At 50.8% G+C, this 25,934-nt stretch overlaps 1 protein-coding gene across 2 annotated transcripts in view; it reads left to right on the plus strand.

Moving 5' to 3' along the window:
- nhsa (Nance-Horan syndrome a (congenital cataracts and dental anomalies)) overlaps nucleotides 1–25,934 on the plus strand; it is a 55,478-nt gene that overhangs the window by 19,040 nt on the left and 10,504 nt on the right. Inside the window, exons 1-4 of one of the 2 annotated variants that reach the window (XM_076045280.1) lie at nucleotides 19,418–20,012; nucleotides 24,378–24,530; nucleotides 25,017–25,150; nucleotides 25,505–25,567. In XM_076045280.1, the coding sequence (XP_075901395.1) occupies nucleotides 19,982–20,012; nucleotides 24,378–24,530; nucleotides 25,017–25,150; nucleotides 25,505–25,567 (381 nt within the window). In that variant the 5' untranslated portion in view covers nucleotides 19,418–19,981. Of the gene's footprint in view, nucleotides 1–19,417; nucleotides 20,013–24,377; nucleotides 24,531–25,016; nucleotides 25,151–25,504; nucleotides 25,568–25,934 lie in introns of those variants that run through there. The other variant, XM_076045278.1, reaches the window with a different exon arrangement.

The raw sequence follows: 25,934 nt of genomic DNA on the forward strand, positions 1-25,934 counted from the left end.
CGTGCCGGGCGAGGTGACACACTTCTGGCCCCTGTGAAGTTTCCGCCGGGCCTTATTGAGGGCAGAGACAAAGCATGTGGAAAAGCCCCCGTTTTCTTCTCATTAATATTCCCATCTCAATCACCGGCCCCGCCCACCAGGGGCGAGGCCCAACCCCGGGACATCTGGTGCATCGCTGACCCGGCCCGCATATGTTTTTATTCAAACGTCCTCGAGAAAAGAAAAAAAGAGCTGGCCCTGGGTTTGTAGTTTTTCAGGAAGGCGTCAGAGAAACGAGCTTCCCGCCCAGGAGCGACTCCACGGAGCGCAAGCTAGGCTCTTTAGCGAGGGAGGGGGAAAAAGGCATCCGGCAACGAGAAAAGATGAGAGATGCGTAGGCGCAGCAGCATCTGTGACGCTTAATAATTGATGTTCATAACGGACTCAAGTATGAAAATAACTGCCGGCCTTCCTATAATCTCCTACAGCAGGACGGTCAAACTTAAAGATATACAGTAGTCCCTCCCATGTACTGAGTTGTTTTTTTCATTGAAATGTTATCAACAGTTATGGAAATTTTTACCACCGGCAGGCAGCTATGAATGTTTGTTTGGAGCTAATATTTGAATTTGTTGTGTATTTGTCTCCAAGCGAGTCTTGCGTGGTTGTTGTGTAACCGGAGCACAAAGGCAACTCTGCCTTCGTCGTCTTTGTGCCTTGCAAATATTTTCAGGCGTGTTGACGGTGTCGCATGAATTATAGGCACAGCAGAGTCTCGCGTGTGGGCCGCCACTTGAGGGCCAGTCGTGTCCGTTCAGGCGGAAGGTCAAACACATTGAGAGGTCAAAGGGTGGGCGGCGTCTGTGGCCTCCACCAGATGCCTCCGTCCACTTGTTTTATTATTATTGCCATCAGTTGTTGTTATTGTTACTGTTGAAGATATTCGGCTGAACGCAAAACCCCAGCATGCGTCTGGTGTCTGAGCGCTCGGTGCCAGACTGGAAGACGGGACTTGTTGTTGGACACAGTGAGCATTTGAACCCCACCCAGACTTGTTTGCTGCCCTTTTGCTATGATGATGACGATGACGATGATGATGATGACGATGATGATGATGATGATGATGATGACGATGATGATGATGATGATGATGCCATAATTGGCCAATTGGATCTGATTTCTATCTGACTGTGTTGTTAGACCCGGAATGCCGCAGCTCCGATATTCCGCGGTTTTCAGGAGAAAAGAGGAGCATTTATGTGGTGAGAGAGAGAGAGAGAGAGAGAGAGAGAGAGAGAGAGAGGGAGAGAGAGAGAGAGAGAGAGAGCGAGCACTCTGATGGGAGGTGGGGGGATGAGACCACCCGTACATCACTTCACATACACCGCCGGCCTCCACCCAAACATGAAAAAATAAAGCTCAGCAATTTTCACAATGAATGTGCAGGATTTTTTCTTTTCTTTTTTCCCCCAACATGCCGCATCGTGTCCGTTAGAAGTAACACGGTATGTAACTTCTAGCCCGAATCCCAACGAGGAAAAACCCTGCAAGACCAAGGAACTCCACTCAGCAAAAAAAAAAAAAACGACTCCACGGAGCTCCGGAGCTCCCGCCGCTGCCTCGGCCACCGAGGCCACGCAATTATCGTCTTTTCCCCGCCGCTGTCAGACAGCGAGGCCCGACCGCTCTCCTCCCGCTCTCCTCCCGCTCTCCGCCCGCTCCCCCTGCGAAGCCAGCGCTCCCGTCCCACCGGGTCCGCCCTGCCGTCATGTCATGCCCACTGGAGCCGGACTAATCGCCCCCGCTTCCCGGGATCGTTCCCACACTGTGGAAGACATTCATTTCCGAGACACGCGATCCGAGAAGTGGACAAAGAGAGGTCCTGTACTTCACGGATGTCATCCAGCCGTGTTTTTCCCCCTTCAATCCACTTTTCTGATAGACTTTTGGAAAACTCCCCCTTTCAAGGTCCCGTATTGAGAAGAAATTTACTTGACCAGTGTTTTCTAACAACAGACTGTCTCTCAAGAAGTTGCCGACATAAAATGTCATGCAGTTTTTTTTTTTTTAGCAAGCTTTTGAATTTTTTTGTGCCGTGTTTCCATTAACTGATGATGATAAATGAGACAGTCGTACTTCACAATACACAGGAACATCAGGAACAACTCCTTAAGCCAGCACACCTTGCCCATTAAAGCCCATCTTTGGCTTCTTTTACCACTCAGAGCAAGCCAACCCACCCCCCCAATCCCCCCGTGATGTCACAAAGGTCACTGACACCTCTCTCAGGCTGTGTGTTGGCTCTGAAAACACCTCCAAACATGTGGAAGCTCCAGCAAAGTATCTGTTTCAGCGAGCAAATGTTTTTTTGCGGGAAGTCGTGAACAGAGAGCTAAATGTGCCGGTGTATTTTTTTTCTGGTTTTTGGACTATGACTCACTCAGTGACGCTGCTCCGCTTTCGACCCAGGATGGAAAATAAAGCGGGCTATAATATGGGGCCTTAAAGACGACGGTCTCTTATCGCGGCTCTGACTCTCTCTCCTCCGCGCACGCCGGAGCCGCAGGAGCTGCACGAGCGGCTCGCCCTCGGCTTTCCTCGACCGCCCTAAAAGCATTGTTGGCTTCGCCCGGCGGCTGCATTCCTGCAGCTCTCTGGTGCGGCGTCCTGACCACACAAGAAGAAAAGCGTGGAGCCAGTGGAGGAGGTCGCCAGATATCATCTTTTTTTTTATTCTTTTTTTTTTTTATTTCTTCCCCTGGCACGTTCTGCAGTTTCTGGAGTCGGAGACCATCAGGGTGCCGACGGTCTGACGAGCTCTTGGCTCGCGGATGTTGAGCTGGCTGTCGGTGATGAGCGAGGAGCCGATTGGACGGCGCGTCGACACGAGCGGCCGATTAAGCCAGGATGAAAAGACTCCATTAATGGGAGGCGGCGGCGGCGGCGGCCACGCACTGCTGAGGCCGAGTCTGGGGTCCTTCACGTGCAGAGAGAGGACATCTCTGACCTCTCCATCCAGCCCCACCCCCTCCACACACACATACACACATACACACACACACTTTTCCCTCCACCAGTTCTAAGAGGAGCTTAAATCCCTCCGTTTGGTTCGTCCCCCGACTCTTTTCTCAAACGTCTGCAGGGCCGCAGGGCCGCAGCGAAGCTCCAGGGCTGATTAAAGCCACTCTGGGGTTTTTTTTTTTTTTTGGATTGAATGGAAAAATTTAAATGGCCTCATTTTTTTCTTGGCCACACGGAGTCATGTTGTGGGCAAAAGAGGAAAATTGTGCTTTGGCTCTTCCAGCACCGAGGGGAAGGAGGAGAATCTGTGGCCATCCTTTCAAAGGAATCCTCTCGTTTTGAATGTTGCTACTCGGGATTCTATTGGCGGTGACGTCGGTCAGTGACTTAATGCACCGCTAATCAGAGAGAGTACAAAATGACCACATTTATGAATATTTCAAATTGAAATGGAAGGGTTTAAGATCCAAAACCAAAGAATCTTTCCTCGGTGAAACAGTTTGCCACTTCGTTTTACGGGTGTCAGGAGTTGCGCAGTAAAGTTTCCCTCTCGCCGTTAAAAAAAAATAATAAATTCACACAACTTAACAGCTGTCTGACATGTGATCATGTGATCGGTTCTGTGGAGAGTTTAATCTGTACTAAAAGGTGTGTGGAGCAGTGGTGGCGGGGGAAATGGAATGTGATCTTTTGACAACAACAACAACAGCAAAGCAGTCATACAAACAGCCAATAAGCACCAGGCAGACGTTAGCAATCACACCGAGATGGAAGCTCGGTGCAAATTACAGCCGCCCGTTCAGAAACACTCGTTTTTGTTGGGGTTTTTTTTTTTGAGGAGAATCAAGGTGGGTGTAATTGGACCCAGATCGCCTCGGCCGCTACTTTGGAGAACCTGCCGGGGTAGTTTAGTCTATATGCACTTAGTCTCACACAAGTCACAGGAGCTTCCATGAGGACCAGGCAGCAAGGAAACTCCGGCCCGGAATCCCGGAATCCCGGAGCCTCCGACTCCTCATGAGCCCGTCTGAGCTGTCCGTTTGATATGCGCTCCGGCGGTATATCTTCACATTGTATGAAGTGTGTGTGCACGTGCGTGCGTGTACGTATGGCCATGTGACGCTCCGCCGCAGAGGCTGTTTACTTAACAGATTACATCCCTAAACAGGGGAAGGGCAATGAAAATAGAAGACAATGAAATCATCTTGCTTGGTTGGTTTCAGTATTGAGGTCGCCGCGCGCGCACACACACACACACACACACACTCACTCTCTCTCCCACACACACCCCTCTTAGCGGAGGGGGGGGCTAGGATCAAAAAGAACTCACACATGCAGCAACAATGCCGAGCGCCGCCATTGGCTGGCTGACCACGCACCGGCAGCCAATGGCAGCGCGAGGCGCCTTGAGATTTGGTCCCACAGTGAGCGGCTACCTATTCACAGCCAGTGTGTGTTTGATTTGAACTCGTGTGAGGCGCCGGAGGCTCCGCGGCGCAAAGCCGCAGCTCTAACGGCCGCACTTTCAATAAATAACTGAATTTCGGGGGGATTTCCGGACCAGTAGAGAGAAAAAAAGTGGGCGGAACCCCTCCAAAAAAAAACAAAAACAGCAAAGCTCTCATCCTACACCATCCTTTGCTATTTTTTATTTCAGATATTTTTATAACCTGCTGATATTTGACAGAGACGAACGCAAGAGTTTGAAACTCTGCTGCACATGTGATTCTGGTCCAGCAGCTCCTGGTTACATAATAACACCACCACACTGTTCAGCCGGCCGGCCAGCGGTGACTTCATGCTTTCTGAGCAGAGCCGAGTCAGCCTGAGGAATCATAACTGAAGTCTCATGCCGGGAAGTTTTGCACGTGTGTCCTTGTAAGACGAGAGCAGCCGACAGCGGCCAAGGCCGGCGTGTTCGGCAAACGTCCCCCACTAATTGATGAACACGCTTCCTAATCCGCTCCCCTGGTGGCTGTGCGGTGTTGAGGAATTCCTCAAATCCTGCTGGAATACGCGGAAATCCAGATGTGGAATTTTTCGAAGGCACGTGTGATAGAAATAGCCCTGCTGTGTGTCTAGAAATGATCCGTCTCAGGTTGACGGGAACTGAAGATACTTTTTTTTTACCCGTTACATTTGTTGCTCTGGTTCTTTCACCAGGGGGCGCTATAAGTGACGTGCTGTTGCGTCGCTGCGATAAATTGCACAAGCTTGCAAACCCAAAACAAAACAAGTAACCTTCTTACTTTTAACCTTGTAACCTTGCCGCTTGGTTTGCAAGTTTGCTTGTTGTTTTAATTTATTTTTTTATTGGCATTGATCAGATTTTTATTTTCATTTATGAGTGCAATTGATGGTTGAAAATAATTTTCTTCTGGTGTGCCTGTTGTTGAGGTGCAAGGCTGTCAGCAAAAACAGCCGTCAGGTGAGACTGGCAAACTTGTCTCAAACAACTGTTTGCACCTTTGAACTTTCCGAGTCTTTTCAACTGAGTGAAAATCATTTTTTAATTATCTTTTCTTCCAATTTCTGGCCTGTCTCTTTGCCTACCCAACCCGTCCTAAAAGGTCGTCCACATGCTTTGGGATCTTAATCAGGCAGAAAAAAAAAAACGGGTTGAATTATCATTGCTCAGCTACATTAACGGCACGTTGCAGGATTTTACCCCCATGCTGCATTTGGTAATGCAGTTTTTTCTTCCAGTAAACATCTGCGGTTGCTTACAGTGGCCCTGCACAAACCCCCTATACGTATAAAGCCATGGCGCATTTCATCGCGGCCGTGTTTAGGCAGCTGCCCACAGGCCGCCGTATTGAGTTTCCTCCCCGCTCATTATGGAGTCGCTCCATAAGGACCAATTTTCATGGGCCTTGTTCTGGGCGGCGTGCAGCTCTCGCTGCCACCCTGCAAACAAAACCAGCCGTGGCCAATATTAAAGGGAGCGCCGCGTCGTCTCCACGCCGTTTCTTACGCCTGTCAGCGTCTCTGAGTGTGAAGATGCTGCAGGTCCGAGGCGAAGGGAAGGTCATTGTTCAGCCGGTGGACTGTGGTGGTGGGAGGATTGTGGATCCGTGTGACCTCTGCCCCCTTTTTCCAAATACTGGGGGATTTTACACAAGAGGCTTCTTCATATCAGCCAGTTCCAGGAACTGGGAATTTCAGTTGAAGAACTGGTGAAGGTTCAGAAGTGCCATAAACCGCCGTAATGAAAAATGGGCTTCAGCAGCTCCGCAGAGGATTTTCAGGCGGTGGAGGATGTAGAGCCGCTGAACCAGAGAGGCTGCAGTGTTTTGATATTCCGCTGGAACGCCGTCTCAGGAAAAGAAAATCGCAGGGTTTTGCTCCTAATACATTCATCACCTTCTCCTCCAGTTTTAGAGGATAAATGTGGAGCCGAAATGGAGCAGATTTCTCCTCACGATGTCTTGGTCCTGTCTGGAAACCCCAGAAGTGACAGAAAGTCCCTCCTGAAACTGAAACACACAATTCTTTGGAAAATCAACACCTTGGTGAAGACCAACACACACAAATACACACACACACACGCACACACACACACCCCAGACACGTGTTTTGGCTCTGCCCCCTGTCCCCAACCAAATATGTTGAAGTTTTTAGCAAAAAGCTATAAACACAGGGCTAAACTAAAGAGTTAGCTGGATTTTTTTTTTTTTTTTTTTTTTGATAAATCGTTGTGCAAAGCTTCTCCACGGGAGTCAGGATGAAAAACTATCCAAGGTCTAAAAAATGGGGGGAATATGGGACCTTCAAGGAAGAGTCGCAGCAGGCCGACATCCTTCCCACAACAAACAAATGTGGGGGGGAAAATCCTCGACTGGAGCCTTCAGTGTTGTTTTAAACAACCCTGCTGTCGGGACGTGCGGTGTTCCAAACCTGCGCTGTATTAAAATGCTGCTGCTGTTGTCAGCCGTTCAACCAAAAAGTCAAAAATCACTGAAAGTGTTGGGGTTTTTTTTACCTCCTGTAGTTTTGGGCAAAATTCAAAACAGGTCTGAAGGCTCAGTTCTCCGCTTGGCACCAGTCCAGTCACTTAGTGAGGGAGGCGGGGGGGGGGGGCACGTGGAGGGCGGTCGTTGCTCGCGCCTGCGCCAGACGGAGAGGCCGTTCGCCGAACCGCCGCCGCCGCCGCCGCCACTTTCTCCTTCACAGCTGGAGGCGGCGAGCAACGGCCGGCTCTGCAGTCAGACGAGCTGCTGAGCGGAGAGGAATTCACTGTCGGCCGGCGCGTGTGCGTTTTGTGCGTTTTACGAGTATTGGCGAATGTTGGGCTGTTTGTCAACAGATGGGTGGGGGGGATGGGGAGGGGTGTGGGGGGGCTGAATTTACAGCGTGGCGGTTTGGGCTGTTCCAGGGTGTGAGCAGCAGCAGTCGGTGGGAGTGGAGAGAGAGCAGCTCCAGGAGTTTGGAGAAAGTAATAAAGAAATTCCTCTCCCTCCCACCCGTCTCCCCCTTCTCCACCCCCCCCTCCCCCCCCTCCACCAGATCTCTGCCTTTTGTCCCCCCCCCCCTCCATCCCTCCCTCCCTTCCCCTCTGGCTGGCCCCTGGTGTCTAGTTTATCCTAATGCCCCGTGTTGTGGGAAGGGACGGGCCGGACCAATCTTCCTCCTCCTCCTCCTCTTCCCCCCATCACCCCACCCCCCACCTCCTCCTCCCGCTCGTGTGCAGACCTGCTGGACGCGAGTGTTTTCTATTTAAGGTAATAAAAGCCTCAGATCTCGCTGACAGAGCCAGGGAGGAGGAACCGATCGGCAGATGAAAGAAAAAACGAAACACAAACACGAGTTCCCCACGGCGGCCACCGCTTTGATGTGCGCGCTCCCCCTCCTCTACCTCTGTGCCGCGCACGCAAGCGTCTCCGCGCGTGAGCGCGCCGTGCGACGGCCGACCTCGAAGGATTTGGATGGACAGTGGCTGTCGGAGCCTCTCGGGAGCCGCAGGGACAGGATTCAGCAGCGCTCCGCACCACGTGCACAGCCAGTGCAGGATATCACACACACACACACACACACACAGATACGCTCATCCCCTCTTCTTCATTGGTCGATTTGAAATCTGCCGATCCAATCGCATGAGCCAGAGTTGAGATCACAGCAGGAATCTTTCCTGGAAATCTTCACGTCAGTTGCATGGATGCAGCCTGCAGTCAAGTGCGGCTCCAAGAAGGAATCTCAAGTATATTTTATAACGCAATATCAGTAAAGTATGTCTTGCTGCATTGCACATTACTTTTGGCTGCACTATGCTAATATGAACCCTAAACTTTTGGATGGAACCAACTGTTTTGTTTTGTTTTTGCCAAAAAGTCCAAAAGTTATCTGTCGGAAATGATCGACATCGGTGAATAAGTGAAATTGAGGGACACGGTCATTGAAGAGTCAATTCATGTCTTGAGGAGTCGGTTGAGTCTTGATTAAGACTGAGTTGAAAGAGAAGAGCAGCAAAGAGACCCAGAATTTCTGGCCTCACCATTGCACTCAATTCATTCAACTTCTTGGAAAAACATGTTTTTTTTAAAAGTTATTTTTTAAGCTCAGCCTACCATCAAGTAGCCAAACAATAGCGTTAGCTAATGCTTCCGCCTGCCCACCACTGAAGACTGCGCTGCGGTGGTGCATTCACACCTAATGAGGCGTGAAGAGAAGGTGTGCGCCGCAGGAACCGCGGCAGACGTTCCGCTCTCACGCGGCAGATTTGAGAAATCGATACGGCCCGCCGGGCCCCCCCCACCCTCCCCCGGAAAACTTGTTTAGCTCGACTCGCCAGAGGTGTAAACAAAAAGGCTTCAGCAGGCGGCTGAAACGCGACTCCGCTGGGAACAAAGCGGCCTCTGGGAGCTTCTCAGGCTCGGCCCGGCGGGCGCAGCCGCTCGGAACCGTCCTCACCGCTGCAGCTTCCGGCCCGCTGCTGATATTTAGGGGCGTTCCTGGTGAATCCGAAAGCGGCTGCTGCTGCTGGGATGGTGTAAACTGGAGTAACTCTCTCTCTCTCTCTTTTGCTGTGATTTATAAATGTGACGGCAGTCAGCTGTGCAGCGCTGGGCTCGGCTCTGCTGCCTGCACGGTGTATTTATGGCTGCAGGGAGCCGTCCTGCCCTTCTCCTCCGGGCCTGACATTTACTCTGTCAGTTATCTGTTGATTTACGGCCGTGAGCATCAGAACCCGGAACAGTCGCCGCCTCGTTCCCTCCCTCCCCCTCCTCCCGCCGGCGGCGGCGGTGCTGCTGCCTCACCCGGCATTTGGTTTTGTTGCGGTCGTTGTGTTAAATTAGCCAAACAGCTCAAGCTTTATATAAGTTTAATGGCCCTAATTTGGAAGGAGAAAAAAAATCTGTTGTAAGTGCCAGACTCGTGCTCGGCTGCAAGTGCCGGAGCTGATTTAAAGGTCGATTTTCTGCAGACCCCAAAAATTTCTGCATCTTCATTTTTCACGGCGGACTCCAGCCGAGCGGCCTGGCGTGATTCATTATCTGGAGGAAGAAGAAAAACAAACTGTACAGCTCTACAGAAAGCAGCTGCTGGGAATGAACGATGTTTTCTCCACTCGGAGCCTTTTAATCACTCGCTCACTGAGCTACAAGGTGTCTGTGGTTCAGCTCTCTGGTTGGTGCCCAGATGATGAGATGTGCTGGCTGGCAAATGTAAAACAAAAACCAACACACACGGTCGCTGTTGTCTCACCGCATAACTCTAAATGTAGTTAGCAAAAGTTCTGTGTTTATTCTTTTTCTGCTGTTTTTTTTTTTTTTTTTTCAGAATCTCCATTAATCTCTGCTAAAAAAAAAAAAACCCAGCACATTCAGCCCTCAGGGTTGAAGCCCACAGGCAGGTTCCAGTGGGGGAACACCTGGCTGCAGGTGTTGTCGCTCACCTGGAAGAGCTACCGGGTCCCTTTGTCTAAAGTCGCTGCTGGTTTCCACAACTGAGAAGTTGGTTCCTGGGAAGTTGACTCCAAGTAGAGAGACTCTATTTATTGATAGAGTTAGAATTTAGGGCCTTTTTTAAATGGCTGTAAAACCATAACAATCAACCAATCCTTCTGTTTTGGGACTGAATACAATCACAAACTTTTTGAGTTCAATTCATTGATTTTTAATTTGTCTTTCGACAATCAGCTTGAATCACATTTTGAAAAAAAAAGGCTGCACTGCCTGAAAATGGTATCATTATGATCTTGATCATCATCCAGTTGTATTTCTGTTGTGTGCATATAAGCAATCCCCCCCTCCCCCCCGATTTATGAAAGTAATCCTACCCAGAATGCATCAGCTCTGTTTGCCGACCCCACGCGACACAGCAGCAGTGTGTGTTCCAGTCCCCTGCCTCATATCTGTGTGTTATCAGTGTCGCTGGTCTGCTGCAGTGCATGAAGAAGGTCACACACACACACACACACACACACACACACACACACACACGCACACACACACACACACATGCCTGATCCTCGACATGCTGCATGAGCTGTTTGTTCAGCTGCAGATAGGATCCTCCTTCTCCTCCTCCTCCTCCTCCTCCTTCTCCTTCTCTCCTTCCTCCTCCTCCTCCTCCTCCTCCACCTCCGCCTCCACCTCCGCGTCTGTCAGCGGAGGGGCTTGTGGAGTTTGTGGAAGTTGGAATTCTGTACGTCCAGAGGAGCAAAGCCTCAACAGCCAGCAGAACAAACACATGTTGCATTATTCAGCCACTGATTCGCTCTCTGGGGTCGCGACCTCTGGAGTGTTCCCGGGCAGATTTAAAGGCCTGATGTGTTTTTATGGCTGGACTGCAGCTCCCACAGGTGCTTCACTGGGAGGAAAGAGTCCCGGCTGCTTGTTATGATTATCGTCCCGACTCGTCCTGCAAATTGTTTTTTCTTCTTTTTTCCTTCCTGTTTTGATTTTGTTGTGTTTCTTCTCTGCTCCGGTTTTTCGACCTCGGTGAAAAATGACAGGAAGTGTGCCCAGTGTTTCTCCACAGCGCCGCCGCCGCCACCGATAACAGCCGGGGCCGGCTGGCAGGCTCGGGGTCACGCGTTATCTTGTTTTTCTTGTTTGATTTTCCGTCTCGTCGATGGCAGCGAGGGAAAAAGTGCAAAAATGCAGAGCTCAGCAGACACTCCGCCTGCCGAGAGCGGCGAGGGGCGTGGCTTCAATTTGTTGCTGGGGGTTTCTGGTCCTGCGGTCTCACCTCTGAGTGAGCAGGGACGAAATCAGAGTTTGACTTGACCGAGATCTGGGGTTTGGGTTTTTTTTTTTCTTCTTCTTCTTCTGTGCGCTGGTGGTCTTGTGTGAAGCCACCCAGGGAGGCAGGCAGGCAGGCAGGCAGGCAGGCAGGCCAGTGGGCCAGCGGGCCGATCGTGGAGCCCACACCCCACAATCTGAGCAGGGGAGAAAAAGTTAACATTGAGTAACAGTCCAGCTCGACTCACAGGAAGCAGCAGTGAGCGGTGGCGATGAGAGTTTCCTCAGCCTCAGGCAGGACTGACAGCCGACTGATTGATGAGCTCCTGCTTCGTTTCCCGTCCCTTCGCTCTTTTGAAGAGTTTTTGAATGACGCAGGCCGGCCGGTCGGCCGACCTTCCTCCTCCACGCTTCGCTTCACGGTCATTCATACGCAGGTCATTTCCTTCACGGCCCTCTCGCTCGGTTACCGCCTTTAAAGAGCGGATCACGACTCCGTGATCAGCTGCAGTTGTCACAATAATCCAGGATTGAGTTCATTCCGCAGCATCTGTCCTAATGGAAGAGAGTCTGTAATGATAGTAAAAACATACATTATTCCAAGCTCATACTGGAACTGGAGAATTTAAAATGAAGATGAAGCCAAAGAAAGGTCATAAACGGAGTGGCCTTGTCTGATTGGCTGCCACTGGTTGGGTCACTGCTGCTGACTGTCGTCGATCTTCGGCTCCTCGATTATTGCACATGAAGTGCTGTTTAAAAATGATTAATAAAGATGCAGTCGCTGTCAGATGGGGCATCAGGCACAACCGTGTCGGCCAGTTTATCAGCCCGAAAACAGAGATAAGATACGTCCAGTCACATCCAGATCCAGATCTGCTCTTCAGCTGCGCTGCCGTCGCCACAAAGCTTCTCTGCTCTTTCAGCTCGCCGGCATGTGTCGCCTGCGGCGCTCAGCACCCGGTGACCTCATGATTCCTCTGCTTCCTGGCGTCCGGGCCGCTCAGCCGGCCCATTCACGGAGCACTCAGAGAGGAGGACTGACTCCCCTCTGGGCTCTGCCGGCTCTCTGCTCCCTCATCCTCCGCCCGGGACTCTTTCTTCTTTATTTCACTCTTTCCATGCGTGACGTCAGAGTCCAGCAGTTGGAAAATTTTGTCTGAAAGAAATTAACCACGATGCGAAGATAATAAGCTGAAGGTGTTTGGCTAATAAAGTCTTTCTCTTTCTCTCTTTTCCATGTTTGCTGCCCCCTGCTGATTCCGTCCTGTCATCAACAGGTAAGTACCCACTCATCTATTCTGTGATTTGTCAAATCCAACAAAATCCACTTTTTTTTTTCCTCGTTGCCGCCTCTTGTCCTCTTCCTCTTCGTCGGGTATTTTATATCTTTTGTCTTCCTATGAGTCTCACATGTGCCAAGGACTTTTTCCTCGGTTTGAGTTTCCTGACTGCAGCTGAGGAGCTGTGAGAGAGAAAGAGAGCGAGAGAGAGAGAGAGAGAGAGAGAGAGAGAGAGAGAGAGAGAGAGAGAGAGAGAGAGAGAGAGAGAGAGAGAGAGAGAGAGAGAGAGAGAGAGAGAGCACACCCTCCACGTGTTTTTTCCAACCCGGTTGTTTCCCTCCGTCGCTGCCTTGACCTTCTGTCACATCCGGAATGTCGTCCCTCCGTCCCTCCGTCCCTCCGTCCCTCTGCCGAGCCCCAGCACTCAGTCAGTGACGACGAGTCGCTCTCACTTGTGGTTCTTCTGTTGTGGGTAACGTCGCCTCGCTAACGAGTGAAGGCTCACCTCGTTAAGTCTCCGGCGGGGCCAGAGGGCGACTCGGGCCGCTGCACTCCAGCTCGCCGCCCTGCTGGGTAGAAATAATGTGTTTACAGCCTTCTGCATGTAAAAACCTCATTGTTTCCAGCTGAGCGCAGGTTTGCCTCTGCCGTTTGCGTAGCGTGACTTTATAAGCCGTAACACCGCGCCGCCCTCGGTTCACAAACCTGAACGCCGGCTCACAGGCGACCTTGTATGACCTTGTGTTTCTCCCTCACCTGCCACCAGCTGTTTTGAGTCAGGAAGTCATTTGCTCTGGCACGCTTTCGTCTGGTCAATCATTTTTTATTAGTTCAACTCGTGGAAGGCAAAGGGGGGAAATATAACAATGATTTGTTGTTGAATTGTGAGTGTTTAATTTATCATCTGGTTATAACGGAGTCGCCCAAACTAGTCAACAGCGCTCGACCCTCAGCTAAGCCCCTCCCTTAGACCGCCACCGCCCAATGCTGCGCCAGCAACAGTAGCAGTGCATCAGAGGTCAGCGGCTCCAGTTTTAGCTAACCTGCGTCACATTTTGTTTTCGGACATTTAGGCCTCTGGTCGTACCAGGAAGTGGTGACTATTACAGACTGGAGGCCACGCCCTCTTTACGGCCACACACAAGCCAGCGGTCGACGCTGACCTCAGCTTCACCCAACTGGTCAGAAGCCCGGAGAGCTTTTCCAGCTGCAGCCTGCCCAGATCCTGCAGAAGTTGTCTCTCCAAAACCAAACGCGACTCTGCACATTATCCTGCATCCTCTCTTTTGCCCTGTTGCTCCGCCCACCTCGCTGCCTCTTGACGTCCGTCATGGTGCCACATGTGCCAGTAAACTGGTCAAACCAGAGGCTCACACACACAAGCGCACATGCAGCCGGTGTTTACACAGGAAGCGGCGCAGAGAAAAACCGCTCAGACTATTATATAACAGTCTGCATATTCTGGCCCACCTGAAGCCACGGCTGCACAGCCAAAACGTCCGCCTGGGAAACACTTTTTTTTTTTCTCCAGCGGAAAACTGAAACTGGGTAGAACCAGAGTCGCCGCTGACAGTCTGACACCCAGAGGCGGTCCTGGATAATTTAGCTTTTTTCTTTTTTTTTTTGAGGGCGCTCGTGCTCGTTGCCCACATTGCCGCCTCTGCTGACACCTACTGAATAACAGGCTGATGGATGAGTGGCTGCTGTCTTTTGTTTATGAGGTGAAGGGACGAAGCAGCAGGTCAATCAGTCATGTAAACAGACTTGTGTTACCTCGTTGAAAACTTCTCCCTGTCTCTTGAATGATCCAGAAATACTGAAAAAAAGAAGAAAAAAAAAGAAAAAGCATGAGCTGTCAAGTCATACTTGTTGTTGTTTTTTCTAATGCAACCTGGATACATTCCTGAAGACCCTGACTGGAAACTGGTCCCTTCATTCATGATCTAAACACTCAAGTTTGTTTCTGTCTTTATTTTTTTGCTGTTTGCTCTTTGGAAAACGTGTCCTCCTCCCCCTCCTCCTCTCCCTCCTGCTCCTCTCCTGCTGTGTGAACTGTGGACACAGTCCTGGACGGCTGCACACATCCACACTGGGCGTGTTTGTACTCAAGACGCTGCAAAAGAAGAAGAGGAAGAAGAAGAAGAAGAAGAAGAAGAAGAAGAAGAAGAAGATCCGAGACACAGACACACGATGACTGTTCCTCCCCCGGCTCTTGTCCCCCACTGTGACCTCCAGGCACCTACTGCTTGACCTCCAGGAGTTGTTTTTTTTAAGTTGTTTTTGCCAGTGCAGATGTATAAACCGTTTGTACATGTGCTGTGCTGCAGCTGGCCGCACGTGGTTCATTGTTTTGGCATTACATAACGTCTTCTGCATGCTACACGCTTGCAGCGCTGACGTGCAGGAACAAAACGCTCGATGAAGTGTGTTGGCTCTGGGGAGAGAGAGAGAGAGGGAGAGAGAGATTCCTCTTTGAACTTGTGGAAAAGTCAAATTCTCTCCTGCTTCCTTTTCATCCTCTGTGGCCAGAGAGAGAAAAGAACTTTTGTTTCGGCTCCTTTTTTTTTTTCCCCCTTTCTTAAAAAAATCTAATGCAGCCAAGGTTCCAGTAAAAAGGCTCATGTGAGCTGAACTCGCAGCTCACGTGGCTCTTCTGTCTCTCTTTCTTTCTTTTTTCTTTCTCTCTCTCTTTTTTGTCACCGGAGCAGCAGGGAACTCTTCTTCTCCTCTTTCACGCTGCTTTCCAACAGCTCCCGCCTCCAGTTTAAGGTGCCTGTGAGACGGGAGCGCCGGGCAGAGACAAAAGCCTGGGGTCAAAGGTCGGGCCAGGTGTGTCTGGAGGGCAGAGGGGTCGGCCCGGGTGGGACACGCCCCCTTTTTCCCTCCCCTTGCTGCACGTGAAGCATCTGAGCTGTGCGGAGGAGCTGTTGCCAGCCAATAGGAATCAGTTGCGACCTGGAAGGGGGGGGGGGGGGGGCTGGTCGTTAAACGATGCGGTGCGTGATGGCGTGCCGGTGCAGGAGGGCGGAGCTGTAAAACAACCTGGGCGCTGCTTCCAGAGCCGTAGGAATTTTAAACGCGCTCGTGGGGAGTCGGCTCGTTTCTTTTTTTTTCATCTTAACTTTTACTAATGAGCAGTTTTATGGTCCGTATTTATGTTTAGGTGGAGTTTTCCAGTCCTCTATTGTTGATTTTTTTCTTTAAAGCTTTAATTGCAGCTTTGGTTTTTGCTGTTTACGCGCAAAAAGAAAAATGGAATTCAAGACGTCCTTTTGTCTTTTATCCTTTAATGCTGAAAGTGTGTGTTTGTAGTATTGTGGTGATCAAGAAAAAAATTCCAAGCTAGACAATTGGCGCGATGACATACTTGCCCAGCAAATATATTCAATATCAACCCGGCTGAGGTCACACAGCGGTGGAGTTCACCGTGGAAGCGAGGTCGCAGGAGCAGGAAGCAACCAGAATGAAAAACTGCAGTCCGGCGTGAGGACGATGCCGATAACGCTGAGACGTGTCGTCACCTTAATAGCTATAAATACTCCTCTGGCAGCTCCGCTGGCTCTGATCCAGATCTTAGCTCACTCACTCGGGAGACTCACCTCCTGGTTTTACAGCTGTTCCCACTCTTACTGCCGTCTCTGCAGCCTCGTGCCTCCACTTGCCACTTCCCATCCCCGTTCATTCTCTGCTGTTGAGAGGCAACGTTGTGTTGTGTTGTGTTGTGTTGTGTTGTCAGCAGGATTGGACTTGGGTTTTTGTGGTGTCGTATACATCATTTTAAGAAAACGCTGTATTGTCTGTGTCAGAATGTAGAGGTTCCTATTGTGAAAAAAGACTTTCTCAGCTCTTTTTTTCATGCCTGTTGAGCTTTGACAGAAGATTGATGGATTGAAATATTTGGGTTTTTGCATGTCAACAAATGAGAAAGTCTGAAGAAAGAGTCTGGACCACCGTCAGACTGGAACTAAGTTTTTTTTTTGTTGATGACTGCGTTTTATTTATCGAGTCTTAATTTTATTTTCATTTTATTATGATGAGTCCCACAGACTGTGTGATTCATGTGTTATCACACCACTGGATTTTAATAGTGATTAAGTTCCTAAAAACTTGCCGCGGTCAGCGTTCGGAGCTCGCAGATCGCTGCGTGCGCCGGCCCGAGCAGGCGCCACCATCGACCTCTCTGTTTACCGATGTCAGCTGACCTCTCGACCCGAGCGCAAAAGCCCAATAATGAGGCGTCTAAAGGGTCAAGAGGCGAAAAGAACGCTGACCCCGCAGGGAAGAGAAAAACTCATTCACCTTTTGTGCCGTCTGCTTTCCCAATTCCAGTCGCTTCACTGTAGCTGAAGGGAAACAAAGAGTTTGATCTGAAGTGCAGCGAGTCTGCTGGCCCTCTTCATCTCACAGATATAAATCAGGGCGGATCCCGCCGATGTGATTTACGCATGATTCGGTCGCAGTTTGTCCGATAAGAGATGAAATAACTGTAACCTCGGAGTTACCTCGGGAACTCCCGGCCCTCGTCGCCGGCCGTGTCGCATTAAATTAAGAAACACGTTGACTCTCTGCGGGTCAAACTGCTCGGCTTCCACTCTGAGCTGTGAATTAATCCTCTCTGTCAGTTTACGGCCGCCTGATTTCCTGATGAAATTCTCAACAAAAAAAACAAAAAAAACACCGTTGTGTTCAACTAACAAAGTCATCAAGCAGTTTGTGTCTTTACTGACCGCAAGTGCTAGAAAACACGATGCCTTCAGTGTCTTATTATCCCTGCAGTGAACGCAGCTTTCGCACGTGTTGTCGCCTGCTGCCTGCGCAGAAACCACAAACGCCACCAAAGAAAATGTTACCGTCACATAAACATCCAGTGGCGCGAGGGAAAAAAATGGCGGTAAAACACGGCGGTAAAACACGACACGACTCCTGGAAACTGGGAAGGACTCGTTAATAAATCCAAACGCTTCCGACTCCCGCTGGACCTGTCGGACCGGAGGCGCAGATCTTCTGGCTGGCACGCTGCCAACGCTGGCGGTGCGTCCCGCTGCGGTTTCGCTTTGAAAGCGGAAAGTATCTGAAAGCCACCGCAGCGACTTTGTAAGACTAATGCCAAGCAGCTGAGAAAACAGAGGCAGGAGTTCAGCATCAGGAGAGGCGGCGTGGTGACGAAGATATGGTGTGTGTAAGTGTGCGTGTGCGTGTGTGTGCGTGTGTGTGCGTGTGTGTGGTAAACACGGTGAAGGAAGAGGGAAGTTTCTGCCGCTGAGAAAGACCTTCGCCGTCTAACGACCTCCTGCGTGTCTGTTCCCGTGTTTTCTGTGGCTCCTCGACACGCCACCATGTGTTTGCGCAGGCCGCCGCGTGTCGGCTGCATGGAAACTGTAATATGCGCCGGGATTCCCCCGACTGCCACCCCACCACCACCACCACCACCACCACCACCAGCAGCGTCCCAGAAAGCCTCCCGAGAGCTCAAAGCGCCGAGACTCCTCCTCCTGCTCCTGCAGCAGCGGCTATGATGTCATTTCCCCTCCCACCCCCTCCGCCACCACCCCCACCTACCCGTCCCACCACGCCCACACTGGCCACGCCAGCCAGTCCTGCCCTGTGTGAGCGTGTGACATCCTGACCTCCAGTCAGCAGATAAACGCAGGCACAATTAGCCACCTGTGCTGCTGCTGCTGCTGCTGCTGCTGCTGCTGCTGCTGCCACAACATCCCCCTGAAGCTGCGTCACGGTGGTGGGGCGGTGAGAGACAATCAGTGGGCAGCTGCTGATTCAGGAAGAGCAGCAGAATTCCCTCCGCCAGGTATTTTTTTTTTTACGGCCAGCGTTGAGGGACACCAAAGCGCTCGAACCCGCGCTTGATTGCAGCTCAGCTCGTCTCAACGACGCCGACTGCCCCGCCCCACCACCAACACCACCAACACTCAACCACTCCCCCCACCACACACATCCTTCTAGTTCCTCCCAGTTCCCATCATTGCATTCCAAGCAGGAGGTCACGGGGCCCACCTGCTCCACCACATCAAAGGTCCTCCAGGTGAGGGAAGGAAAGAGGGAGGGAGGGAGAAGAAAGGAAGGTGCGGCCACTCTTTTTTCTGTTTTTTTTTTTACCGCTCAAATTATAGCCGTAAAGGGAATCTGACTGAGTGATTGCAGCCAGCGTGTCGTTTTATGAGGAAATGGCTCAGCCAGAGGGTGATGAGCACATTGAGAATTAAAGGGTTTAATCTAGTTAGAAACAGGAAAAGTTAGGAAAAGATTAAAAAAAAAAGGTTACCAAAAAAAGTTACAGAATCCCCTTTTATGGTTTAAAATTATACATTTTAAAAATAGCTTTTGCATTTCTTTGACTTGTAAGCGGGGAGACTGGCACTGACGCCATCAGAACAGCTGGTTGCCATATTAAGGCTCCAGAAACGTCTCGCTGCTGTTTGAATTGAATGAAGTATCACGAGCCCATCAGTAAAACTATGAGAAAGAATCTCAGTAAATCTGCGTCTCAGCCCTGGAAACAGTGTGTTTTAGCCCTCTGTTTGCAGCCTCCTGCTGCCACTGGATGCATTCAGCGCCTCTGCAGGTTCCTCCTCTTACTTCACTGTGTGTGTCTCTCTCTCTCTCTCTCTTCCTCTCTCTCTCTCTCCTCCCCTGAAACGTAAACAGTGGCGTCGCCCCACCTGCCGCCGTCCGTCCGCCGGCCCTGATCAGCTGGGCGGATGATGTGCTCTCAGAGCGGATTAGCCCCGGAGACGGGTATTATTCCGTGCCCGCAGGCTTTGCCACTGTACTCTTAGCGTGTTTTTTTTACTGGTCAGACCTCAGCGGGGACTTTCCTCCTCCAGCGGCAGGAAGGAAGCAGGTTGTGGTTTGGGATTTCTTTTTTTTATCTTATTTTGTTTTGCTGCGAAGATGCTGAAAATTCACTGGAATATTGGATGAACAGCCGTTGACAATCGGGTGAGCGGCAGTGTGCGTTAACATCTGTGTCACTGCTCTGCAGAGAATAGCAGACAGCGGTTTTGCACGTAGGAGGGGGCGTTTTAGGTTTCAAGTTTGAATGTAACTTTTGATTTATCTGATCATCAAACGAGTCCATCGTTAAGTTTGCGTCGCCGAAATGTGGGCTCCAGTGTTTTCCGGGTCGCTCGCCGGCCTCCTCCGTTCCCCTGTGTTCCTCCCTCCGTCCTTCATTGTGGGCAAAAGCGCTCATTGTTGTTTCAGCGGTCGGGATTAACACTCCTGCTGTCCCGCAGCACAGCCATAAACAGATTAGTGGTCGCCAGAGTCGGGGCCTGGCTGCACCATCTGTAGCCAGCGCTGGCTGGCTGGCTGGCTGGCTGGCTGGCTGGCTGGGGACACTGTAGGGGAGGGTGACAGAAGAAGAAGAGGAGGAGGAGGAGGAGGAGGAGGAGGAGTGTGAGCAGATGTTGCATTGGAGCAGTAGGTCAGTGTGGCAGTGGATGGGACGTGAGGGGACACCAGGTCGGACTGAGGCTGAGACCTCAGGGGTGGAACATGGCTCTGGGATGCTGCCTGCCGCTCACAGGTACCGTGTTGTTACCGTGTTATTTCACAGCACTGCACCTTGAAGTCAGACGCACCCTCAGTTGTCTTTGCACTGGACTGCGACTGGAGCTCAGAAGGTAGATCTGGTTGTCCGGTGATGGAAAGGTTGGCGGTTCAACTGTCATTGCCTCCTTGGGCAAGACACTTCACCCACATTGCCTTGTATGAATGCGAGTGGATGTTGGGTGGTGATCGCAGGGCAGACTGGCAGCTTCATGGCAGCTGTGGCTACACATGTAGCTTACCACCACCACCACCACCAGCAGCAGCAGAGTGTGAATGTGGTTTAAATTAATAATGCAATGCAAAGCGCTTTGAGTGCAGAGAAAAGCGCTAAATAAATCCAATCCATTATTATTAATATTACAGTCCCGACCGCAGTGGCCGGAGAGACACAGTTACAAAGTCTCCTTCTTCTAATTTGCTGGCAAGGCCCGTGTGTGTGTGTGTGTGTGTGTGTGTGTGTGTGTGTGTGTGTGTGTGCGCGCGCTGCAATCATATTTCTGCTCTGCAAACAACCATATCCTGCTACAACAACTGCATTTTTCCTTCTTTCCTCCTCTTCCTCTTCCTCTTTACTCCAGACGCCTCTGATCTAACACCCCCCCCCCCCCCCCCCTCTCTCTCTCTCTGCGCTAAAGTCAAGTGTGACCTAACGACGGACATCTGCGGCTGTGTTTTCCCAGGCCGCCGGGCAAATTGTAGGTGTGCGCGCCGCGGGCGAGCGGTGGGTGTAAAGGGGCTCGACTCGACTCGACTCGACTTGGCTCCAGTCTGGGCCGACGAGGAGCAAATTACAAGGCGGCGGCGGCGGCGGCAGCGGTAGCATTCTGAGAGCCGCGTAGCTCTTCGTCTCATGTCATCCCCCCTCCTCCGTCTTCTGGCGAGACGAGGTGGAGGTGATCGATGATGATGATGATGATGATGATGATGATGATGATGATGATGATGATGATGATGTAGAATAAAACTGGAACTTGTGGCCAAATGTGGCTTGAGGCTGAGCGGTTTCTCACCCTGCTGGAAGTGAGCGAAAGGAAAAGTTCCTGATTTGTTTTCTTTTCCGGGGGTGTGAAGAGGGGGAGGAGGAGGGGGAGGAGGAGGGGGAGGAGGAAGAGGAGGAGGAGGAGGAGAAGTGGCGGGGGTGGTTACAGCTGACCTTCCCCCCCCACGTTAAGAGGGTCTCCCCCGTGCGGACGCCTGTCTAAATAAAAGGCCTCTTTAAAAACCCTTTTGTGGCTCCCAGAGGACCCCCGTCTGAAAAATGTGGAGGGAAGCAGCGGAGACGTCTTTGTCAGAACCGACAGACAGAGAGAGAACGGAGCCAGCGGGGAGCTCCAGTCCGTTTCCAGTCCACTTCCAGGACATGTGGGCTGAATTTGTCTCTGAGAACTGGGCTCAGGGCGGAACCAGAAACCCTGAGAGGGTCCAAGTGGAATCGGCCAGCTGAAACAGCCCTGACTTGAAGATTCATGGGAAACATCCACGTTCATTTTTATAGTTTTACAGCCCTCTGGTCTGCATGATACTTGCTGATCGTTTTATAAGTTTATGCAATTTCTACCAACAAATTTTCACACTGTTTACATTTTTCTCTCCCCGTACGTCCCACTCGTTCTGATTGTTCTCTGTGCTCTGAAACGTCGCAGCCGAGGCCAACAGTTCACGTCCCAGCAGGGCAGCTGACCGGAGTGACACTGCGGCCTGTATCTCAATTACCTCCCGGCGGGGGGTCGCATCACAATCGGCCTTCTGCTGATTTGCAGCGTTGATGCCTGGCGCATACCTTTGAACAGCAACCCGAGGATGGTTGGCTGGAACCGTCCTCGGTGCTTCGCAGGTCTCCAGTTTCCAACCAGGTTTGCTCTCAGCTCCCTGACCGACACGTTTTTTGGGGGGGAGTTTCGTTTGTTTTTTTCCCCCACCCATTATGTGGAGAATTACACGCTGAACAAAAAAGGTTTTGTGCTTTTTTGTTGTTAGGTGTTGGATGTTGGCACAGCTTTTTGGACGGCGCCTGCTTGGCTGCCACCACCTGGCTACAAGTCTTTACGCTAAGCTAAGTTTGGCTCCAGCAGCCTAATTAGCTCCCCCAGCTCCGGCCTGATGTCTATCACTTCAGATAAATGTTAAAATAAGCTGGTTGGCTTTTTTATTCGCTGACCCGCTGCGTACTGAGTCTCAGCAGCTGGACTGAAAGAAAATCCTCTCGTCATCAGAGTTTTTGTTAGCTAGCGTCGTAGAGTTAGCGCGCTAAGGCATCATCACCTATGAGAGCCGAGGTAATCCCAGCTCTCTTCCAGCAGTTCACCTCCGGCGCGTTGAGCCGAGCCGGAGACAAGACGCAGAGCCGACTGAGGGGTCAACAGGGTCGCCGCACGGGGCTTTTACACCGCTGCCGGCTGTTTGTATGGAGAACGTCAAGATGTCAAACGCACACGCACAAACACCACCTCTCCAGAGGGGTGCGTGCGTGGCTCTGCGGCCCTTTGTAAAGGTCAGAGAAGTCGTGGCTGTTCTCGGTGTCCAGACCTCTTGATAGCGGCCATGTGCAGCTTTTATTTTATGGTTGTTTTTTGTTTCTTCCCCCCCCCCCCTCTGCTTTGAATAAAGTCTCCTGGCTCGTCTACAAAGCAAACTTTGGATCGGACTCAAGCAGAGCCCGCACCCCCCACCCCTCCTCCCCAACCCCCCACCTACCAGCAACCTCCTCCTCACCCTCTAGAGTCTCAGTAAAGCTGCCAGGTCGAGTGCGAGGCTCAGCGGACGTCTGCCAGGTAGGAAGGCACCCGAGGCTGCAGCCACGGAGACTTCCTGCGTTAATCCACTGGGTTTCAGCTCCGGTTCCTCTCAGCAATCTTATTTCATGCCTTTTATTGTGCGCAACTGTGTGTTCTGAGTGTTACCTCCACAAACTTTGGTGCAGACGTCAATAAATATTCAACTCCCCGGAAAACATCATGTTCAGCCCTCTGTTTTCAGTATCCTGCTACACACAAAAGCAAGGTGTTCTAAGAGGGAGGGGCCAATCTGCAGGGGGTGTGGCCCCTGCGACGTGACAATTCAATGCAGACGGCTTATTAACTTCATTTAACTTCATTCTCATTCACAAAAAAATAGCCTCAGTTCAAAACGATCAGAATATGCTGTTCATAAGAAGGACACAGCTGCAACCAGAAGTTTCAGGAAGTGCTGACGGGCCCAACTGATGGTCATGTGACCATCTGTGGGCTAAAAACCTGTGATGAAATATTGGTGTTTGCAACTTGATCAGGCCGTCCTGGTCGTCCTGCAGACGTAGCAGAGGAACATTTCAAGCAAAAGCACTTGAAGTGAAACGGTAACACATGCAACACACTGACCCCAACACACACACACACACACACACACACACACACACACCATGTGTTGTGTGTAAGGTGAGAGCCGAGCGTCTCTTCCTGTGTAACCTGAGGTTGAAGTGGGGCCGGGTTGTTTGGTTGTTTGCTGGAGGTTCTGCTCAGCGTTTGCTGAATGAAAGTCGCAGTGTCGGGTTGTACCAGAGCCTCATTGTTTCACAGCAGCTGTTAGCGTCACAGCATCGGCTAACAGGCCGTTAGTGGTGCCACGGTATCACTGCGGTTTGAATGGGAAAGTTTGAAGGGGAAATTCGAAGCTCATTTAACTGCGAGCTCCAACACAGTATGTGCACTTCTACGTGTTTAAGGTTTTTTTCTGTTTGGTTTGGGTTTTTTTTACCATTGGCTTAGTGTCAGTTTTTCACTTTTAGCAGAAATATTTCACATCAGATGTATCTGTGCATTTTTTGGGCAGTTTATGTTTTTTATTTCCCTACATTCTTGCTTGATGTTTTCCGTTCATTCACAGTCATGTTGCTTTGTAGAGCTAAAGTTAAAAAAAAACAAAAAACGTTGCATCAGTTTTGGGTTCTGTGTGCGTCGCCGATGAGCTGGATCAGCACGTCCTCATTTTCCATGATGGTCTTGGCAGGCTGGCACAGGCGGGTGGGCGGGCAGGCAGCTCGCTCTCGGTTGCAGCGGCGCGCTGAACCTCATTTGTCAAGTTGGCTAAATTAAAGAGTTTCTACTCTGTCACAGCTCGGGGCAATTACACCGATCCTGAGGTGGAAAGCACAGCGTGGGGAGGTGGGGGGGAAAAGTTTCCACGCATATCACACACACACACACACACACACACACACACACAAAGACATACGGTCGGGATGAAACTGTGTAAGACAAACCAAAGTTGCGGCGCTGCAATGTGAAGGAGCCTTTTGTTGGGTTTCATGGTGTCTAATGGTGATCTAATGTGTGTGTTTCTCTCCCCCCCCACCCCCCGACAGCCGAGTCCAACCTGGACGTGGAGAGTAAGCTGACGGTTCACTACCAGGCCCCCTGGCACCAGCAGAGGAACGTCTTCCTCCTGTCCACGAGGCCAGCATGTGTGGAGGAGCTCCACAGGGGAGCCAACCACAGCCTGTGGGGCGTGCACCTGGGTGAGCAAGCCCCTCCCCCTTCACAGGCCGCCAATCAGATAATAAAAATAATAATAATAATAATAACCAATCTATAGTTGATGTGAGCGAGTGTGTGGTCCATAACCTGCGAAGTGAACTCTGGGGCGTTTGCCAGCCGACAAAGAGCCTCGTCTGACAGCCTGGGCTCGCACTGCCATCTAGTGGACAAACTGCGTTCTTGCAAATATCCAGCCCACAATAGAGGCGGCAAAACCTCCCCACGGCACTTTTTTTTAATTTATCGTAGTATTTATTTTAATTACTAATAATGGGCCGAGCTATTTCCAACAATAATTGATGGTTAGGTTCTTGTTCACCAAGTAATTGATTTTAAAATGTTTAAAAGTTCTTAATGGCTCCTTATTGAAGACATAGAAATTCAGACGTTTTGATCAGATTGAGTGTGTGAGTGTATGTGTGTTTTGCGTGCCCGCTGTCAGCTCCTCTCGTCTTCCCAACCGGCAGATCATTCACAGAGACGGTCGCTCATTCGCGAGCGGAGAGTCACCATCTCGGCGCTGCCCCCCATGCCCCTGTACCCTCCCTCCCCCAGCGGCAGCAGCTTGTGGCAGGAGAAGAGAGGCTCCACCCTGACCACGGTGAGACCACCACTGTGGTTGATAACGTCAAACTGTGCTTTTTGTTTCCCTTTCTACTCCATGTTTGACGAGGAAATGAGGAAGATGTGGAGGTGACACATCATTGTGTATTGGACCAGAAATGTTCCCACACAGGAAACTTGTTTTTCATACGCTGTTAATGCCATGAAGTCCTGTTTTAGTTCCATCACTTGGTTTTGTGATGTTTCCATCCAGAATGTACCTGTATGTTCCTCCTTAGTTCTTTTTGTTGTGCAGATATTGTTGTTTTTGTTGATTCACCGTGTTCACATGTCATCTTGTTTGTTTTTTGTTCTCCTTTTTTTATTATTATTATTTTTAAATGTAACCCAGTTCGACTCCACTCGCTCCTCCTCCCCCACCGAATGTTGCCGCCTGTCCCCCTGGAGCCGAAAGGTAGTGGTCCCTCCTTCCCTCCTTCCCCTTCACCCGCCTCCCTCCACTTCCTGCTGCCTCTTTCCTCTCCAACCTGCATCTTCTCCTCACCTGCTCCCGCCTGGAATGATCATAACAAAAAACTCTTTGTAAGATGCATACCAACCTAACGCTGCAGCAGCAGTAGCTCCTCATTCCTCGTCCTCCTCTCATGTTAGTTTTCCACCATCCATCCATCCATCCAGCCAGCCCTCTGTCCGTCCCTACGTCCCTCCATCCGTCCATTCATGCAGCTCAGTCAGACGGTCGCTACTCAGTGTGTCAGGAATGCGTGAGGGTCTTAGCAGCCAGGGTTCCTCTAATGACAGGGTCTGAGTCTGGGGAGCCG

The sequence above is a fragment of the Nelusetta ayraudi genome, unplaced genomic scaffold (genome assembly GCF_046127955.1).
Source record: "Nelusetta ayraudi isolate G7.1 ecotype Tasmania unplaced genomic scaffold, CSIRO-AGI_Nayr_v1 ptg000084l, whole genome shotgun sequence".
In the NCBI taxonomy this organism is placed as follows: domain Eukaryota; kingdom Metazoa; phylum Chordata; class Actinopteri; order Tetraodontiformes; family Monacanthidae; genus Nelusetta; species Nelusetta ayraudi.